Source organism: Dama dama, chromosome 32, assembly GCF_033118175.1.
Source record: "Dama dama isolate Ldn47 chromosome 32, ASM3311817v1, whole genome shotgun sequence".
Lineage (NCBI taxonomy): Eukaryota > Metazoa > Chordata > Mammalia > Artiodactyla > Cervidae > Dama > Dama dama.
Genome location: NC_083712.1, coordinates 14372990 through 14390626, shown reverse-complemented (window position 1 = coordinate 14390626; position 17637 = coordinate 14372990). Strand labels below are relative to the sequence as shown.

The 17637-nt window shown below is 38.3% G+C and overlaps 1 protein-coding gene across 3 annotated transcripts in view; it reads right to left on the bottom strand.

Annotated features, from left to right (window-relative positions):
* Positions 1–17637, bottom strand: part of WDR17 (WD repeat domain 17) — a 63477-nt gene that overhangs the window by 37983 nt on the left and 7857 nt on the right. For 2 of the 3 annotated variants that reach the window (XM_061134581.1, XM_061134579.1), the window contains exons 2-6: positions 13954–14075; positions 7313–7441; positions 5832–6015; positions 4290–4520; positions 790–1041 (exon numbers count right to left, since the gene is read on the bottom strand). In XM_061134581.1, the coding sequence (XP_060990564.1) occupies positions 790–1041; positions 4290–4520; positions 5832–6015; positions 7313–7441; positions 13954–14019 (862 nt within the window). In that variant the 5' untranslated portion in view covers positions 14020–14075. The remainder of the gene's footprint in view (positions 1–789; positions 1042–4289; positions 4521–5831; positions 6016–7312; positions 7442–13953; positions 14076–17637) is intronic. The other variant, XM_061134580.1, reaches the window with a different exon arrangement.

Here is a 17637-nt window from a genome sequence, read left to right as displayed (position 1 = left end):
ACATAAAAATACAATTCCCATGTCTATCATTAATTATATCATGTGCATGATATATATATATAATATATATAATTATATAATATATAATATATATTATATAAGTCAATTAACATATATAAAAGAATCTGTCTACTTCCATGTGTAGTTAAAGTACTTAAAAAATAAAGACTTCTTTTAAAGCTGTTGAAAGGATAAAGACTCTTTTGTCTTTTATTTTAGACTTAGCAAATATGGGCAGTATTTGCTGAAATACTGAAAGTACTCGGTCTCTCTGAACCTATGTGAGTGGTAAGTCACTCACATAGTTAACTCCTAATGACTATTTTAAATTCCTCATCTTCCCATCCTCCATCACTTCTTAGCTTTGCTGACTGTCTTATAATTAGGAAAACATGACTCAAAACTATCAGTGAAGCTAAGCGACTTCTCATTCATATAACTTGTTTTTCTAGCCAGTACCTTTATGGTCATCCAGCCATGTCTGAGACTGAACTGCTGTTCCCTTTTGTATATACACAAACCCAGACATGCACACACATGTGTACATACGTGACATATTATGATTTTTACCAGAAACCTGGAAAACTGAGCCTTCTTTTCATTTTTATTTGTCATTATGTTAATAATACACAACAGAAATAAAAGTAAACTTGGTATTTACTGTAAAAAATGATAATATTTGAGATATTAATGTCTTACACAAAATCAGTCAATGAAAGAGTACAATTTCCCTGACTCAATTAAAGAACATGCACATATGTGAAGCTCTGGGGAACGAGGCAAAGTTACCTCCAGTTACGAACATCCCAGGAGCACTGGGAACCCAGGCCAGACACTGCACGGACGCCGCGGCACTGGGCAAACTGAACGTCGTGATGCAACAAAGTGACTCGGAATCCACCAGGCGAAGTCCATGATGCAAATTAGCCACGAGCAGATAGTCAGTAGAGAGCGGGTCCCACTCCAGGGCTGACACGGGATCCTCTTCGTCTGTCCCTTCAAGAGATTCGGGTCTCAGCACATGCTTCTGACTTTTATTACCTATTCAAATGGAAGGAACATGATTTTCAACAAAATTTCCAAAATAAGACTAACGACTGAGATCATTTGAACTTCCTCTTTGCAGACCACTGATCCCGAGAGTCCTGAGAATACAGGTCTGGCATTTCTATGTGGAAGTCATAACTGACACGTGGATGCAGGGGAATTAAGAGTTTGTCCGAAGGATGACAGGGAGACTGCAATCCATGGGGTTGCAAAGAGTCAGACACGACTTAGCAACCAAACAACCAAGGATGCCGCTGGACAGAACGGCTTTGCTTAGGCAATCCCCAGTATCCTGGATCTCTTTCTATTTGCTACTGAGAAGCTGTTAGGAAAAAAAAGTGGAAAAATAATCCACATGATCTTGTCAACAATTACAATTTCATTAAGTTACAATAGCAAAGGGGTAGGGAGGTGGTCACCAACAGCAAGAAGATTGTGTTCTGATTGAAAGCACAGGCTCTGGACCGCTGCCTGGGTCCAAATCCTAGTCCCAAGATACTGAATATCTGTGTGCTCACTTTTTTATTCTATGGTAGAGAACACGACGATACCAGAGGTCTTTTTTTTTTTTTAACAGTAAATGAGTTAATTGCCTCGAAGTGGGTGTGTGATAAACAGCATCCCAGTATTTACAGTCATCTGTCCTCATTCATACTATCATTTGCCACACCGTAATTCACTCCTGGCTATCAGAACAAACAGGCAGCCAGAAAAACAGGGAGATGAAACAAATGAAGTTAAGTGAAGAAAAGGACCAGCAAACAATCCTCTTATTTCTTCCAAATTATATACACACTGGTGATAACGAAAAAAAGGCTTTTGCTGACATACCCCATGGGAACTGCAATTAAATGTTCCTCTCGTGTGCAACAGAAAGGCAGTGAAACAGCTAAGTTTAGAGATCACAACCTTAACAGAAGTACCAATTATTCCTAAGTATCATAAACTTTAAAAGAAGTGCTTACTCAAAAAATACGATAATTGAAAGATACCATAGCTCCTCCTGCAACGTCATCATTACATACTGTCCTCCAGCATATCAGATTATAAAAGCAATATTACGTAGGTACTATGCCATCAACATTTCCAAAAGGGAACAATGAAAATTTGATTAGTGCATATCCCTGGAATAATACCAAAGTCAATTTAATTAAAACATTTCTACCATGAAGTTTGAAAACAGATTTTCTAATGATCTGGTTTTGTCTAAGGATATAACCTGAAATAGCTAAAGCAGTAGTTTTCCACTTCTTTTGGTCCTGCTGCTGCTGCTAAGTCGCTTCAGTCGTGTCTGACTCTGTGCGACCCCACAGACAGCAGCCCACCAGGCTCCCCCGTCCCTGGGATTCTCCAGGCAAGAACACTAGAATGGGTTGCCATTTCCTTCTCCGATGCAGGAAAGTGGAAAGTGAAAGTGAAGACACTCAGAAGTGTCCGACTCTTAGCAACCCCATGGACTGCAGCCCACCAGGCTCCTCCATCCATGGGATTTTCCAGCCAAGAGTACTGGAGTGGGGTACCATTGCCTTCTCCCTCTTTTGGCCCTAGAATCCCCTATTAATATGAGAATTTTTTTTCCATTTATTTTTATTAGTTGGAGGCTAATTACTTTACAATATTGTAGTGGTTTTTGCCATACATTGACATGAATCAGCCATGGATTTACATGTGTTCCGCATCCCGATCCCTCTGGATCTTCCCAGTGCACCAGCCCCGAGCACTTGTCTCATGCATCCAACCTGGGCTGGTGATCTGTTTCACCCTTGATAATATACATGTTTCGATGCTGTTCTCTCAAAACATCCCACCCTCGCCTTCTCCCACAGAGTCCAAAAGTCTGTTCTGTACATCTGTGTCTCTTTTTCTGTTTTGCATATAGGGTTATCGTTACCATCTTTCTAAATTCCATATATATGCGTTAGTATACTGTATTGGTCTTTATCTTTCTGGCTTACTTCATTCAGTATAATGGGCTCCAGTTTCATCCATCTCATTAGAACTGATTCAAATGAATTCTTTTTAATGGCTGAGTAATATTCCATGGTGTATATATACCACAGCTCCCTTATACATTTGTCTGCTGATGGGCATCTAGGTTGCTTCCATGTCCTGGCTATTATAAACAGTGCTGCGATGAACATTGGGGTGCACGTGTCTCTTTCAGATCTGGTTTCCTCGGTGTGTATGCCCAGAAGTGGGATTGCTGGGTCATATGGTAATAGGAGAATTTTTACATGAAGTCCAATACAGAATAAAGTGGTGCTTTTCAGACTGAAAGCGATCAGAAGGCTTGAAGCCTCAGCTGGACCACCTGCCAAGATGTCCCACCCCACCCCTGCCCAACACACACAAAGAAATTCACAAACATACTAAGCGGGGTTTAAAAATCACTGCTTCCAAATGATGGATGAACTGCACTATTGTGGGCAGTCCTCCATGATTATTTATTTCTTCCAAGAGAGATAAAAGCAGGACAGCAGAGAGGTTGAGATCACAGTCTGCTCTGAAAACCCAGAGGACAGAAACAACCATCTGTGGTGACAGTCACTCAGAAGGGAAGGGTGACCACCCCTCAGGACAAGACCTGATGCTGTTGGTGCTAATGGTCTCAGAGTTTCAAACTCACAATTCAGAATGCAGCGTCAGAACTGAAAAGTAGGGCTTCCTTCATGACCCATTAGCTCTCGCATATGTAAGGAAAACACACCACAGGGCTATACTAACGTTCTGTGCAAGTTAATTGCTAAACATCCTACAGAATAATGAAGTCAAGGAATCTGTATGGGGTTGTTACAGGTTGAATTGTGTCCCTAAGAGATGGTGAAATGTACTAAAATGTCTTACAAATAAAATTTACTTCTAATAGTTACTTGGAATCAGCATAGTACTGGATAATATTTGCAAACTATTGTGCTGTGTGTGTGTGCTCAGTCGTGTCCACCTTTTTGCAACCCCATGGACCGCAGCCCGCCAGGCAACTCTGTCCGTATGATTCCCCAGGCAAGAATATTGGAGCAGGTTGCCACTTCTTTCTCTAGGGGATCTTCCCGACCCAGGGACCAAATCTCCATCTCCTGCATTTGCAGATGGATTCTTAACCACTGAGCCACCTGGGAAGCCCAAGCACAACTATTATTTAAAAACTGAAATACTGTTAACTTTCTATGTCATGTAAATATGAAATTACATATATTAATAAGAAAAATAAAATCAAAGACATCTGACTAAAAGAAAATTCTTACCTGGTTGAAAAATTGACAGACTTCCATCAATATGACCAAAGGCAACTTTCCCCTTTTTCTGTGTATGCCATCTGAATATGCAGATATCAGACAGGAAGCTGTGAGCATCTTTGTGCACAGTCACCCCACTGTCTGGTCCTGAGATGGTCCAGATGAACAGCGGGCCTCTGTGGGAAGCAAACGCCACAGCATCACCAGCATTCCAGCACCAGCTAAGAGAGGCAGGTGTTCCTGGAATAAATTCAATACAGATACACAATAGAGAGATGTGGCATAAGATCATGCCATTCAATATTATCTGCATCCTATGCTTTCAAGACAACTAAAATACAAGGTTATGTTCATTATTTAAAAAAAAATTACCTCTTACTTGGGAATTTAATTTATAAAGCAACCCTAAAGACTACAAGGAACATGCGGAGAGTACGTCTATGATGAAAAAGTATACCTAGTTTCTGGTTTAAAACTACTCATATGCTCATATGCTTCACATACTCAAGGAAACTTACGAGTTCTTTCTTTCTTTCAGGAAACTATATATTGGGTTGCCCCCAAAGTTCATTTGGATTTTTCTAACTGGAACAAACTTTTTGGCCAACCCAATATTAAAGCAATGAATTCTTACTGTAAGCAATGAAAACGTACAGTGAGTTTTTTTTTTGTGCATAAGACCTAGTTTAGGTGATCCAGGTGTACAAGTTAGTATGGGATACAATTTCTGCTTTAAAGGATATTAAATATAAATTGGGGTTAAGTGTTATTCTCTCAGTTGCGTCCGACTCTTTGCGACCCCACTGACTGTAGACCACCAGGCTCCTCTGTGGGATTTTCCAAACAAGAATACTGGAGTGGGTTGCCATTTCCTCCTCCAGGGGATCTTCCCAACCCAGGGGTCAAATCCAGGTCTCTTGCATTGCAGGCATAAGGATTAAATGTACGAAAAGTTAAATGCTACTATACGCATTTAATACCAAACCAAAGTTAATGCTACAACTACAGTCTTATCAGGAGTTTAGACTTAAATTTTAGTTTTGCCTTAAATTAAATGAGTCATGTTACCTAAGCCCGTTTCTTCATCTATAAAATGGATCTGACTAAAACGAGCTGACCACCTGTCTCACATGAATGTTAGGGCAAGAAAATACACTGATGTATATATAACCCCTTTTAAAACTAAAAGACAACATACAAAGGTTAATTATTAATCTCTTATAATTGTCTCACTGAGAAAACTGTCTCTAAATATTGTTTTGATATTTATTTTTGAATTTTAATGTTATATTTAAACAAATTATCTGGTGTTGATTATGTTTTTTAATCGATCAGTGTACTGTCTGATTATTTCATGAAACTGTGTTTTGGTTTGTAAGCATGCACACACACAACCATGAATCATGACATGAAATGTGTTTCTTACATAGACTTTCATTAGAAAGCTTAGAAAACACTACTTTAAAACCTGAGCTTATGGAAGTGTAATATTTTGCTTATTGAAATAAAAATATTTCATTCAATGAAGTAAATCCCAGTTAAGAGATATACCTTTCGTATTGTCAAGTTTAGCAATGACTTTTTGTTCTGCAACATTCCAAATGATCACTAAATTATCAGCACTGCCACTTGCAAACAGATCAGGATTATGTGGACACCAAGAGAGAGCTGTGATTGTTTTCTTATGTTCAGACATAATTGCGTGGAGTTTGAATTCATTATAATGGTGATCCAACTAAAAAAAATATAAATAAAACATATCAGTGCTTCTTTTTAGGTAATACACTTTCCATTAACAATCACATTATTTTTTAAAAGCTGCACACACGAAAATGAGTGTACCTAATAACAAGATATGAATACAATTCAAGCTTTGGTCTACTTTCAAGTGAATTCAAATGTATTCAATGGAACAAAATCCCAACCACTACAATATTGTAAAGTAATTAGCCTCCAACTAATAAAAATAAATGAAAAAAAAAAAAAAAACAGAAAAACAGAGGACCATTCCTGGGGAAAAAAAAAAAAAGAGAGGACTGACATTAAACATATTAATTTTAAAACAAGTAAAAATAAATGTACATTTAAGTATGCATAATTCAGAGATTTATTATATTTTCTGTAGCCCTATCTATTTATGAGGGAAAAATACCTTGGTCTTGAAATAATTTTTCTGCAGTTTTTAACTTGTATTTGAATAAAAAATGTACGTTAAGTAAGCCAACAGCTCATTATTGCACTATTAAGATATGCGAGGTTTGCAGAGCAATGGTATCATTTGGACCTGTTTTATGTTATTGCTTCTTGGAAAGGGCATTATGTTGTTTTTACATGCAAGTGGACAAAATGAATAGCCTAATTTCCCTATTTCCTTTGTAATTGTGCCATTAATTAGTAGATCAATTCATCTATCATTTTTAACATGTTTATGAAATACTGTTATATACTGTATTTGTCATTTTGTCGAACCTGGTTTTTCCCTTGAACACATAACGAACCTCTCACAGTGTTATATGATACTTTTTCAAATGATTATTATATTATCTATTAATGCCACCAGTCTTTCTTTAATCATATACTTGCAGTAAAATCTTAACTGCTAACATAGTCGCCTACACCCAACACCATAAGCCTGTTTAAAGATATAAATGCATTTTCTGTACATGTAGGGATGAACAGGTTTATAAGTTTTAAAGTAGTAAGTGATTTAGGTTACCAATGGTAGATAATGCAGATGCAAAGTATCTAATAGAAAAAACTGCTATAAAAGCCACTCGGTGGAAGAGTCTATAAATACAAGTGCATGAAGAAGTCATTCTGCATGTCAGTGGTCGTCTCTGACTTTAAAATTACCCTCATGGGCTCTTGAGCACAATGCAGAAAACTGAACTCAGGAATTGCAAATCAAGAGTTAATTAAATATTTTTATTAACGAAACTGCAGACTTTAATAGCATTTCACCAGCTTTTCAAACTTAAATATTAATCTTACCTGAGAAAATGGAAAATTGAAAAGAGTCAGCATTCTTTTACCTGATAAACATAGATGGCCAGGGTAGCACAGTATGCAAACCTGTCCCCACTGGCAGCGCACACATCTCTGTTCCACGGCTGACACCCAGCGGCCAGCAGTCCCACCTGCCTTACCTGGGACATGTTCACCTTGAAAAGCAAATTCAGAGGAAGGCTGGTCATCTCCATTATTCAATAAATCGCCTCTTCATTGTTTTCTATGTTCCTAAATCCTTATCTCTACGCCCTGAAAAAATTTTCCACTAGCACTATTAATTTCAGTGTATGCTTTCAAAGAATGGGAGCTGAAATCTCCAAATAGCAACAGACATCAAGGCAGGTCATTTCTATTAGGGAAGTGAGATTATAAAATAAATGACTAATGACATTTGATCGCGGGCTGGGAATCCCACCAGCAGTGATAGGGGTCAGAGCGAAACGTAAAGTGCACATTCCTATCCAAAGGGTCTAGTACCACTGACCCTTCCCAAAGAGACAGAAATGCCCAGAATTTCATGTAAATGTACCAATTTTTAAATACATTCATTCATACAATTCATTCAAGGCAGCAAGTTCAAATGTAAAACACTGTGAGCCAACACAATACTGGGAGTATTCTCTGTCTCAGAACTTGAGTTTCCCATTGCCTTTAGCATCCTTACAAACACTATCTGAGGTACAGAAGGCAGGAACACAAGCTGGGTTACCAGTAGTCTTCACTGTGAAGAGGGGACAGAAGGAAAGTGGAAATTACAGAATATACATCATTCAAATGGCAGGGCAGAGGATTTTAGAGTAAATCCCAGAGTCAGTTATGTTAACTCTCATTTATTTAAAAAACTACTTTCTTCTTTATATCTCTTCTATTTCGTAGTTCCACTTCCTGAAAAGATCTCTTTTTTCCACTCCAATTTTTTCTTTCTTCACCCTATTAAATTCCCTTATCTGAGTGGAACTAGTGATACATTTCCCAAAAAAGTAAATAATCTGCAGTGAACATTAGCATGATAAAAAAATTGTGCTTTTGAGAGCTTACAAGTATAAGAGACTGCTACAAATACCTGGTTTCTTCCTCCCCTAATGACACCGAGCATTCTTGATAAATAAAAAAAAAAAATACACACTTTTTCCCCTTTCACAATGTTACAGCAATATTACTTTTCACTGAAAATATACATTATTTCAACTACATGTGAATTAAATAGGCTTTTATAGTTTATCCTTGGGATGTAAGGTTTGTGTGTAAATAAATTTTGAGTTTATATTTGGAAAAGAAACATTAAGACTGTCCGCACCATTTTGCATTCCCAACAGACAAAAATGAGAGTTCCTGCTACTTCACCTTCTCTTCAACTTCTCACCAAAGTTAGTGGTGTCATTGGTTTAGATGGGCCAGTCTAACAGGCATGTAGCAGCCTTTTATTGTTGCTTTAATCTGCAATCTGTAATGTTGGACATCTTTCCATAAGCTTGCATGTCATCTATCATCTTCAGTGAGATGTCTTTTCAAGTCTCTCACCCTTTTATTTTCTGCTCTAATTATTTCTTATATTCTGCTTACTTTGGATTCAATTTGTTCTTCCTTTTCTAGTCTTCTAAGGCAGAAGCTGAGATGATTGATTTTGGAGCTTCCTTTTTTTTCTAATAAATGCATTCAATGCAATAGATTTCCCTCCAAGCACTCCTTTGCCTGCCTCCCATAAATTTCGTTAAGTTGTACTTTCAGTTTCACTTAGTTCAAAATGATTTTTAATTTCTCCTGAGAGTTCTTCTTTGATCCTTATGTTATTTAGAACAGTGTTGTCTAATCTCTAAGTACTTGGGGACTTTCCAGCTCTCTGTTACTGATATCTAGTTTAGTTCCATTGTCTCAGACACTATTATTTCTATACTTTTAAATATGTTAAGGTGTGATTTTGGTCCAGAACATGGTCTATTCTGTCAATCTCCCATGTAAGTTTGACATGAATGTGTAATTTGCTGGTGATAGATGAAATAGCTGACAGACATCAAATTACATCCAGTTGCTTGAAGGTGGTGTTGAGTTCAACTATGTCTCTACTAATTTTGTGTCTATTAGATCTGTTCTGACAGAGCAGTATTAAGGTCTCCAACTATAATAGCTGGACACAGATGAACATCCCTGCCGTATCTGACTTTGGTGCCGATCCTTAGTTAATCTCTTTCAACTGTGCTTTTTCTTTTTTTGCCTTTTAGTGTGCGTGTAATTTTTTGTTGACAGGAAGACACGATGTCACTGCCTAAAAGAACTGTGGCCAGAAACAGGTTTTCAGTGTTGTGATGTTAAGATGACTGTGCAGTCCACGATTACAACTAGTTCTCTGTCTTCCAACAAGTCCATGCCCGTGGAGTGGGAATTTCACCAGTACTCTCGGAGATTTTCTTCCCCTAGGTGGGGCAGGATGGTTAGCAGGGGCTGGTTCTTGCCCTTCTCCCAGACAGGTTGGGTGCAGACATAATCTCTGCAGATCAGGCTCTGGTAAAACAGAGCAGCCTTGTTAAGAAGAAGGATGCTCTGACATATTTCAAAACAATTGCTTTTCCTCTCCCCTTGCCAGAAGCATGCAGGATTCTTTCTTTGATATTTACTGTGAAAACTTTGATTATTTACTGAAAAGGCAAAACTCAGACAAGCCTGGAGGCCTCCTTCTTACTGGGTCTCCCGGGAGTTTTTCACTCTGAGACTTCATATACGAGCCTCCAGCAAGTCACCAATTACCGCTGAGGTTCTCCACCCTGACCCTGGTTCCCACGGAGGTTTCTGCAGGTGGGTTTCTGCCCTGGCGCACTGCGATTCTCCCCATAAGCCTGTCTCTCCAATTTGGGAGCAGCAGTTGGCCTGGTGACTTCAAATCTCTTAGGAATCTAAGAAGGAGTTGTGGATTTTTCAGTTCTCATTGTTTTGTTTTGTTTTAGGCCACAGTGAGGACTTCTGAGCTCCTCATGTGCCAAACTAGAAACTATTAAGTCTTTCCGCTAACTCTTTATTTAAAAAGAATAAACTTCTAAATCCATGCTAATATATTTTTACTTTATCATGTATCTTGATTTACTTCTTTTTAGTTCCTAAATTCAGGTAATATAAACATTTCAATATTTTCATACAATTGGGTCTGCTGTGGTATGTTCCTGGGCAGCTTTTACAGGTCTTATTATAGTCCAACAACTTAAATCCTTTAGAATTCAGAGTTGAAGAACTTTTCCAAACCAGCCATTAAAATAATAAACGGAAAAAGCAAAATGGCAGCTTTTTTAAAAAAATCAGGGTTTTTGAATGAGATACTAAAAATCATGCATTATTAAAGATATGAATATTATCACATCTACAAATCTAAATTATGTATTTAAACTGCTAGTATTTGAAACTTCTTTGTTACTTTTCAAAAGTATCATTATATATATATACATATATTTATCACTTTTATAAAGTGATATCTACAACTGCTGAAGAGACAAAGTGTCCAGAAGCTTTTGATATCATGGTCAGCATGAAAGGTTAGACAGTTAGTTATTCTGGATCACTGAAAATAGAAAACATTCAACTGAAGGCCCATTTCAAAACACACATTCATATTTTAAATATAAATCCTACGAAACACATCACACATATAGGTAATCCAATATATTTCAAATGTATGTGACATGTAATTTTATATGTCTGATAAATATTATGTACTCTTTTTATCTGTACTTAAGAGTATGTTTCATTTTTATGTGAACCACCTAAGTATTTCCATGTCCATCCTAAACAGCTGCTGTTTCAGAAGACGCCGTCTTTGTGGCCTAGAAACAAAACATATACTGTAAAGATAAAGTAATAAGCGTGCAGATCGCGGATAATGCGGGTTTCCAAAGGAGTCAGGAGGAAAGCCTGAGCACTGTCACCTCACAAGCAACTGACAATGTTAGCAGTCTGGCAACTGCAAACCTGCAGAAATACTATTTTTTATTTTTTCAACCTAAATTCTATTTTTTGTTTCAGTCTTGGATGAAACACACGACACATACATTGTAATTACACTGAAGGGTTAAGTGTCTAAAATGCAAAAACACAAGTTATAAGAATATACCTGAAATAGATTTGTATAACAATAAAGCTCATCTCTGCACAGGCAAGATTACTATATAACATAACCATGAAATTTAAATTCAGCTGGAGGAAAATCCCATGGACACAACTGAGCGACTTCACTTTCACTTTCAGAGTTACAACACTGCCAAAAATAGTTATAAAACTAAGTTAAAACCCAGTGCATATACATGTGCCGTGTTTGTAGAAATATATACATATGCTATAAATATTAATTGTATTAAATTTATACAGCAAGTCAAATATATTTGCTATCTTATATCAAATATATTTATACCAAATACATACATTTGACATTGAATATATATTCACATCAAATATATTTTGACATATATATTATGTCATATATTTCCATATTTCATATCAAATATATTTATACCAAATATATATTTGACATTGAATATATATTTATATCATACATATTTCCTATCAAAAGCTATATTTTATGTCAAATATATAAATATCTTTGATATTTTATATCAAAGTATAAAGGTCAATTTAGTGATGTTAAGATAAAACTCATATTTGTATGTGATTTCTCAAACACTCATTTCTAAATTATAATTTTTTTACTTAAAAACCAACTTATCTTTTCCAGTAAACATTAAAAAAACAACTATGGAAAAATATGGCATACTGAATGCTCATTATATAGGGTATATATGCACATACATATCATCTGAAAAATCATACGGTGGAATTTTAGAAGAAATTAAATAACCATGTTTCAATTTTCATTATTTAGAGTACGATGTTTCATTGTCATCTAAGTCTGTATAAGAACAGATTAAAACTTGACCCAAGAAAAGCTCAAACTCATGAAAAGGATATGGCAATTTGAGGGTTGAACTACATCTATGTATAAGAACAGGTTATTCTTTTAAGATGTCTCAGAACAAGAAATTCACTAATAAAGGCCAACAGTGTATTAAAGGGCAGACTGGAGTTATGGTGGAGAGAAAGATTTTGAATCTTCACAAAAACTCCATGAGCTGCCTTAAAAATCACTATAAAAGAACACATAATTTTAGTAAAAAAATTAAAAAAAATCAGCCACACTCCCCCACCCCCACAATTAGACTATTATCCCCTTTTTTTTCCACAGAAGAATACACAGTCTACACTTGAAAAAGAGCCTTCTGTCTGAACATCCGAAATGCACTGTTATTACATTTAAAATACACAACACAAAAAAAGGACGCTAGAGTTATACTGTGTGTATGTTTGTGTGTTTGCGTGTCCTGGTGGGTGGGTATGTGCGTGTGTCCAGTGCAACTTCAAATACTGCTATTAAACTCACACTCTGAAACATTTTTATCATTTATGGGTAAGGCTGGAATTCAGGATAGTAAGCTACCCACTGACTCTCAGCCTCCCTTATGAAGAATGCTTTAGAATCCACAACACGAGGATTATTCTTCAGAGTTAGATATTTACTGCCTCCCGAGATGTTTACCAGCTTGTTTCACAGCTGAAAAAGAAATCTGCAACCAAAAAACCCAAGAGGCTTAAACTGCTGAGGATTTACAACTAAAAAGATAAATTAAAAGACGTAAAATACTGAGAAAATATCTTTGATTGATGTGATTAGGAAAGCACCCTGAAGAAGTAAGGAGAAAGAACAATTCAGTACTGTGTAACTTTAGTAATATATGCCCTCAAACCACTGGAGAAGGAAATGGCAACCCACTCCAGTGTTCTTGCCTGGAGAATTCCATGCACAGAGGAGCCTGGTGGGCTACAGTCCATGGGGTCGCAAAAGAGTCGGACACGACTGAGTGCTAACACTGCCCACAAACCACAGTGGGGAAAAGCTGCTAAAACTACATGAAGATATTCTGTCTCTTTTGTTCCACTCATGAATGAAAAGTAAAATCCACAAATCGCCTTCATTTAAACAATCAAGGGATCTTTCATTTAAAAGGTGAACATAATCAAAGAGAAATCCTATGTTATTCTAAACTAAATCCATGTTGATAAGGTATCTAATAAAATGGCAGTTTTCTGCCATTGCAATAACAGATCAGAATAGCTATGCAATGCAAAAGTTGCCATAGTAACAATGCAAATCCCTTTGAAACATAATTAATTGCCTAAAAATTTATCAAATGGAACATGCACTCTTCTTCAGAACATTTTTTTTCATTTTCTTTTACAATATTATTATAATACATGGTATTAGCACACTTCTATCATGAAATGTTTTTCCTTAAGTAAACAGACTTTCTTGAAATTATTTCTATTTTCATCCATTAATCTCATTAGAAAGAATTCTATTTTATCTTTAAAGCCTAATGACAATCTGAAAATATTAAGAATTCATCTGAAAACAGGATAGAAAAAAAAACCTTTCTTCAATTTATAATGATGACTATCCTTATATGTTATCTTTTTACCTCTGCTGTTCAATCTATCAAATAAGTATCTTATTTATCCTCAGAATACTGCAGTGCAAAAATGTCCACAATATAAACGACATAGAAATACAGCTGCATGAGAAGCAAAAAAAACAAAAAAACAAAATTATAAATACAACATAAATGTATCTTACTCTTTGCAGTCCTTCATACCAATCATCTTGCTCAAACCAATGTGAAATGTAAGTCATCCAAGCCATAGAATGTTTCTACTTTAATCAAGGCAATTGGAAACCAGCATCAGAACAGTCGGCACCTAAAGTAATAACAATGCGTTTCAACCAAACGGGTTTACCAAACTCTGTCTCGTGAAATGTTGCTCAGCATGAGAAGCTAGAAGTACAAACACATTTCAGCTGCAACAGCTTTAATGATTTAGAAATAACAGTATCTGTAAAAATAATGTTAACCAGAACACGCAAGCCTATAGTCAAATAAGAAATAGATCACATAATAATTATGTTGTATAGTACTAGCGAATGCTATGTCAAATATTTTGTTAGGCTTTCAGTTTTCAGTCTAAAAAGCATCTTGGATTTAACTTTTGCAAGAAATAGGTAAATTATTTCTAAAAGTAATCAAGTTAAAAAGTAAGGAATCCAGAAGAAAACACAAAACAACAAGAAACAGAAAATGTGTTCCATTCTAAACATCAGGAGCAGGATATAAAACTAGAACAAAGCCCCCAGGTTACAAGGGTACAATTGTTAGGGGAAGCACAGCAATTGAAACCAACCAGCCCTGGCGGGCACCATAGTAACCATTTGCACGAGTTGTTTTAGGACAGGAGGTCCTGGTAAGGAACAGGGAACTAATAAGCCTCCACCAACCAGAAGAGTTCGGGAAAGGTCAAAAGGAGACACCACCTGTCCGATCATCTCCCAGAATCCTTCTCTCTGGCATCCATCTTGGCTGAACAAGGCGTGCGCCACCAGGAAGGACTCTGAGCCAGAATGATTGGCTAAGGGCAACCTGAAACTAATCCCATCACCATAAAACCCAAGACTGCAAGCCATGAGGCAGAGCAGTCCTCCTGGGTTCCCTTACCCTCCTGCTCTCCACCCGGGCGCCTTTCCCAAATAAAATCTCTTGCTTTGTCAGCCCATGTGTCTCCTCGGACAATTCATTTCCGGGTGTTAGACAAGAGCCCGGTTTCGGGCCCTGGAAGGGGTCCGCCTTCCGGCAACACAATGACAAGGCCGATCCCGTATTTCCACCTGCTGGCACCGTTGAGAGGAAAGCGAGTTAGCTGACTGCCAATTACCCACGTGGGTCAAAAAGTTAAGCACCTCACCTAACAGGGTGCAGAGCACACAGGGGAATTCTGAAGAGGGAGGAGCCCAGCCACCGGAGAGACTGAAGCGACTAAGGGCTCCCCCGTGACGAGGTGTGGGCAAGAGGGGAAGCCACCAAGGCGGGCAGGAAGGGGTCGGTAACACTGTCATGGTCAAGGCTTCACGGCTGCTGTGACCAGAAAATCAGTTTAGAACTGCAGGTCCCTGAAAGAGCTGAGCTGCTCTCGCCCGCAAGATTGCCTCAGGCCTCAAGCGGGTGCTCAGGAGAAAGAGGGGCGCAGGTCAGACCTCATCCCCAGCGGGGAGGGCACGCAGGAAGCACTCGGCCGCTGGGAGCCGGCAGGCGGGGAACTCGGCCTAGGTTTCTGAATCCTCCTCTCAAACGAAGCACAACTCCTCAGCCAGGAATCCTTCAGAGAAGAGACACATACCCTCCCTCCCAGGGACGACGAGGAGGGCGGAAACGCAAACTTCACGTGCCTCTAGGGAGGGACAGATGCCCTCTCCCCAAACCCCAGAGCGGGGAGAAGGAAGAAGAGCTACCAGCCCTGCCCCGCCTGAGGCGGGAGCAGGAAAATGCCACAGGCTCCCATCCTGAGCCAAGACAAACCCGGCTCCCTCACCGAAGAGGGGCCAAAGGGTCTCTCACTCAGCACCCGCCGCAGGGGCCAAGTGGAGTCCGGCTGCCTCAAGGAGGGAGGAAGACAGGGAGACACACAGACCTCTCTGCAAAACCAGATTCCCCCCAGTCACGGAGATTAAAAATCACAGGAGAGTCACATATGCTAATTAAAATGAACCACACACAATGAAATGAATGAACCACATGATGTAACTGGACTGAAAGTCACACATAAATATCACAGGATTTTATTCATAAAAGTTTAAAAACAAGCAAGGTGAATCTATGCTGTTAGAAGTTATCAGAGAGTTTTCTTCAGGGAAAAAATGCAGGCATGACAGACAGGAGCCACAAGGGGGAATACCTAGGATGCTCACGGTGTTTCTTTTATGCTCTTTATGCTAACGTGCAAATTTGCTGCTACACAACAGTAAAGTGCACATTTCAGGTATATAATCAGGTATATAATCTAAATAAAGAGAAATTATATACTAAAAATCCACAGCAGTGCTTTCTAGTACTAACAAAACTAAGAGAGGAAAATAAACTGAAATGAACTTGTCCACAAGTAGGTAGGTATTGGATAACTGGGCTATATTTTCTACCATCACTTGGACATTATCATTTATCTTTTCATTTCCCCCTGGAGTTTTCTGCCCCTTTATGGGCCCCAGTCATTATATTTCACAATGTGTTAAGCCTCTCTCAGAGACATGTACTAATACTTCTTTAACTCACAAGGACTTTTAGAAGCAGTATCAGGGACAAGCAGGTGAGGAAGGCTGTCACAGGAATAATCTCAAAACAGGAAAAATGTGAAGACGAGAGTCTACTCAACAAGGGGCAGGGGAATGAGATGGGCTACAGTAAGGATGTGTATTTGGGTCCACAGGAAAATCAACAGAGTCTGATGACTTGGCCATGATCGGTACACAGTGGATGCCTATTAATGCCATGCCCATAATAGATCCTCTGAGACCTTAACTCCCACTATTCCACAGGAGTGTTCCCTGAGCAATCTCCCCCAGCTGGCTCCTAAATGCTTGCAGAGATCTGTAGAGACACACAGCTCCCATCCCAGCATTTCATGCTTTGACCAGACCTTCCAAGATATTAAATAGCTACACCCCAAGAAGCTGTGAAAAGAAGCGAAGTGAAAAGCAAAGGAGAAGGAAAGATATACCCATCTGAATGCAAAGTTCCAAAGAATAGCAAGGAGAGATAAGAAAGCCTTCCTCAGTGATCAATGCAAAGAAATAAAGGAAAACAACAGAATGAAAAAGACTACAGATCTCGTCAAGAAAATTCGCAATATCAAGGGAACATTTCATGCAAAGATGGGCTCAATAAAGGACAGAAATGATATGGACCTAACAGAAGCAGAAGATGTTAAGAAGAGGTGGCAAGAATACACAGAAGAATTGTACAAAAAAGATCTTCACGACCCAGATAATCACAATGGTGTGATCACTCACACTCACCTAGAGCCAGACATCTGGGAGTGTGAAGTCAAGTGGGCCTTAGGAATCATGACTACGAACAAAGCTAGTGGAGGTGATGGAATTCCAGTTGAGCTATTTCAAATCCTAAAAGATGATGCTGTGAAAATGCTGCACTCAATATGCCAGCAAATTTGGAAAACTCAGCAGTGGCCACAGGACTGGAAAAGGTTAATTTTCATTTCAATCCCAAAGAAAGGCAATACTAAGGAATGCTCAGACTACTGCACAATTGTACTCATCTCACATGCTAGTCAAGTAATGCTGAAAATTCTCCAAGCCAGGCTTCAGCAATACATGAACCACGAATTTCCAGATGTTCAAGCTGGTTTTAGAAAAGGCAGAGGAACCAGAGATCAAATTGCCAACATCCCTGGATCATCGAAAAAGCAAGAGAGTTCC